General features: G+C 26.7%; 1 protein-coding gene across 2 annotated transcripts; it reads left to right on the top strand.

The window, feature by feature from the left end:
• The first annotated feature begins 246 nt into the window (after positions 1–246).
• Positions 247–2,919, top strand: LOC149890068 (uncharacterized). Of its 2 annotated transcripts, XM_090085454.1 has the most exons (7): positions 247–620; positions 697–798; positions 924–1,361; positions 1,711–1,880; positions 2,111–2,175; positions 2,588–2,694; positions 2,791–2,919. In XM_090085454.1, exons 1-7 carry the CDS (start codon positions 404–406, stop codon positions 2,886–2,888), a joined length of 1,197 nt encoding a protein of 398 aa, XP_089941580.1. In that variant the 5' UTR covers positions 247–403; the 3' UTR covers positions 2,889–2,919. The 2 variants fall into 2 exon arrangements, 1 of the variants encoding a protein (XP_089941580.1); XR_016451863.1 differs by lacking the exon at positions 1,711–1,880.
• Positions 2,920–3,666: the final 747 nt, after the last annotated feature.

Here is a 3,666-nt window from a genome sequence, read left to right as displayed (position 1 = left end):
ATATACTTAATATATATTTTACAATGTTAAACATCAAAAAAATTGAATTTTTAAAAGTTTACCTATTTGGTGATTGTCTGTATTGTTGTAAGATTCTAATATTGTTATTTAAATATTTATAAATATAAACAAAAAAAATTGTTTCATTTATTTAAATAATCATAATAAAGTATGTTAATAAAAATTATTATTTGTTAAATTATTTATAGTAAAATATGTTACTGTTAACATGTTCTATAGCTAAAATTGTTCTATAGCCAAAATTTTTCTAAAAACAATTAATTGTTATTAGAAGAAATTAATATATATTTTTAATAATTAATCGTTTAAACAGTTTTTTAAACAAAAACTATTATAATATAATATTATAATATTATTATAAATAAGTATAAAAAATTCAAAGATGTCAATGAAAGATTTATGGGCATTAGTTGTAACTTCAAGCAAAGACAAAATTGGAAAAACTAGGGAGACAGAAACAGTTGTTCCATTTCATTGGATTTCCTCAGATGAGAAATGGTTGTATTGGCCTCCTTCTCGAAAAGATGAAAAATATACAAAGGCAATTCCCAATGAGGTCCTTTGGAAGAAATTTGAAATTTTAAAAATAAAATTACGAGGTAATCATTTTGTTTTTCCGGATTTGTTCTAACTCTTTTATTAATAATTTTTCTTCTACTTATTTAAAACTTTTAGGTGAAAAAGATTTGTGTGAATATGTGTCTGGAAACAATTTTATGTCCTCATCAAGTGAAAGAGAGAGTGCAGTGAATGAAAAAAGGGATATTGATTTTAACAGTAAGACAAACATTTTGATTTAGGATTTCGGATTTTTATTTAAATGTTTTTTGCAACCTAATGTTAATTGCAGTATTAAAAATATTGTTTTTTCTTTGTTAACAAATTTATTGATATTATTATAGAAGTGGAATTGCCTAAAAAACCTACTGAAAAAATTATGTCAGCGATAATTTCTTTGTCAAGTAAATCTATTTTAAAACAAGAATTGTATTCACAATCAGCATCTTGTAAAAGTAGTTCTTCTGATTATTTATCACCAATAAGTTCTGCGTCACTATCACCTAGACATAAGTTAAGATTATGTTCTCGATCACCTGTCTCCAAAAGCAGGCCATGTTCGCTCTCACTTTCACCAGTCCTAATGTCTGGATCAAGTTCATGTTCACTTTCGCCTATTCGCAAGCCAAGATCAAAATCTCGCTCCCCTTCACCTGTGCATAGTTCTAGATCATACTCAAAATCACAGAATAATCATTCCCAATCAGTGTTTTCAAAGTCAAAATCTAAAGCAAAGAAACTGGTTCGATGTATGAATAGTAATTTCCCAATGGATGAAGCACGTAAGTTAAAAAAGTTTTTTTCAAGTTTTATTGATAAAATTATCTATTGAATTCATCTAGAAAACACAGAGAGATTTGGTTAACTGTTTAATGTCAGTTTTGCCAATATAATTACCTAAGTACTTTTATTAAGTTTACTTAATTTAAAAAAATGGTATATGAAGGAATACACAATTTTTATGACGAAAATTGTCTCATAGATTCAATTTTGAAAATAAACTTTTGCTCTATACTATTACTTTTGGTTTTAAACTGACATTTTCTTAAATGTAAATATTATGTAATTTATATACTGTTAATAAGTGAAACAAAATTTAATATTTGGACTTTTTAATATATGTAATTTTAGGATTTCAAAAAAAGACAATATCTCTTTTAACTTGTATCGTTGACCTATTGGAGAATCAAGTTCACCAAATAAATAATGATTGTACAAAAGATGTGGAAAAAATTGATAACATGGATAAATTCAAAGAACTAGAGGAGTCTTTATCAAAAAAAGACTTTTTTTCATTTATGGTGAATTGTTTTTGAGAATTCTTTTTCATAAATACCCTATTTACTACAATAAAATTTTTTTTGTGTGAAATCTTTAATGTAGTCTTTGTAAAAAGTGCTACCAACATGTCCGTTTGATATTAAATTATGTATAAAGTTAACAATTAGAACTCCTCTAGCTTCGAAGTTATTAATGTTAGTTTATGTTTAAATGTTATTCAAATATGTATAAGCAAATATATATATTTTAGGTTGGTCAGTTAAAAATGGTCGGTGGCAAGACAGTACGGGAAAATGTGAGAAATGTCATGAAAAGGTACACAACAATATACATTGATATGTTTTCCAGGCCTATATGGCGTCGTATTCTATATTAATGGATTAACTAACTGATAGACAATAATATGGATTAAAAATCAAATTAAATGTTTTTCAAATTACATTTGAACAGGTTGCAAGGTTGACTATAAAAATTCGGACTTGATAGCCTAAAGTTCAAACTTGAATTCAAAAAGTTGCCTATAAAAATTGGAATTTAGCAGGTTGAATTCAAGGCCTTAAAAAGTTAAAAATTAATTGTTTGTTAAACCTGTTTTAAATGATTTTTTTTAAGATTTCAACAAATTAAGTAACAATTTACTCAATTACGCAAAAATAATTATTTTATTTAAGTTTCTTATTTTATGTGAGTTTTTTATTAACAGTTCTGATAATTTCTTTTAATTTAGGTTAATGTCCTACTCTGTAATGTCATGTTTTAATATGCTTGGAACAAATAGACACGAGCAAAAAAAGTTATCATTTAAAGAGACAAAGATATGTAGTGTGGTTGTCGGTGAGTTTATATTGATATATTTACATTTAAGATTGGTATTCTATAAAATGAGTAAAAATAACTTTAAAGTGTTTTAACATATTTCATTTTGTTTAGCGAGTGTGTTGTCAAATCACGCGACAACTGAAATCGAAGTTTTGGATTCAGTGAAAAACGTGTTAAAATACGCTCCAGAAAAAAAAAAAGATGTATAAATTTGAATTTTGAAAAAGAAATCCAAGCAGCTGCATTATATTTTTATTTGAGACTTTATCGTGGCCATTCTTTTATGTAAATAAAAGTGTAATTGGTAAAAGAAACTGTAATTGGTAATATTTTGGCGCTTTAAAATAGTTCAGTTTTTGAACATGTTACACATGTTACAACATATGTTCAATTCTTTAAAGAAGTTGTTTAAATAAATAATAGATTTTTTAATAGAAAATATAAAAATTGTATGTAAAAACAAGAGGCATATTTAGTCGGTTTTCCGACCAATAACCGATATCCTGTAGATCCTTTTTGCGACGTCGCATCGACGTCTATTTTTCACCCTGGATACGACGTCGTAAAATTGTTACACTTTACGACTTTACAGCGACGTCAAAACGACCAACCTCGCGACGTCAAAACGACGTTGTACCGACGTCATTGTGCTTGCTGGGATAGCTTCAATCTGTTGTGTGCATGATCCCTCACCTTTCTTCAGTGTAAATTCAAGCTCCAGTGTATTACATTGTTTTGTAAATAGTAGTTTCCACTAAGAAGCATTAGACAGAAATAATCCAAATATAACATTTAAAGTGCTTAAGGTGGTACTAGCCTATAAATATCAAAATTTTCCAATTTCTTTATTTTATAAATTTGAATAATATAATTATTGTAGATTTCAAAAACGTATAATTTTTATATGTTTATTAGTAAAAAAATGACCTTAATTGTCAGCCATAAGAAAATGTTTTTGTAATGATAACTCATATGTTTCTCGAATGT

The sequence above is a fragment of the Hydra viridissima genome, unplaced genomic scaffold, assembly GCF_058129835.1.
Source record: "Hydra viridissima isolate aposymbiotic clone 2 unplaced genomic scaffold, HvirCarnegie_v1 scaffold_4, whole genome shotgun sequence".
Taxonomy (NCBI): Eukaryota; Metazoa; Cnidaria; class Hydrozoa; order Anthoathecata; family Hydridae; genus Hydra; species Hydra viridissima.
Note: the sequence above shows the minus strand (reverse complement) of the source record. Positions and strands in the feature narration are given on the sequence as shown.

Bases quoted from the DNA above. Each gene is read 5' to 3' on its own strand.
- LOC149890068 (XM_090085454.1), top strand. From the start codon at position 404: ATGTCAATGAAAGATTTATGGGCATTAGTTGTAACTTCAAGCAAAGAC. The intron at 1,881-2,110 runs GTGAATTGTTTT...TATATATTTTAG, and splicing joins AAGACTTTTTTTCATTTATG to GTTGGTCAGTTAAAAATGGT. The intron at 2,695-2,790 runs GTGAGTTTATAT...CATTTTGTTTAG, and splicing joins GATATGTAGTGTGGTTGTCG to CGAGTGTGTTGTCAAATCAC.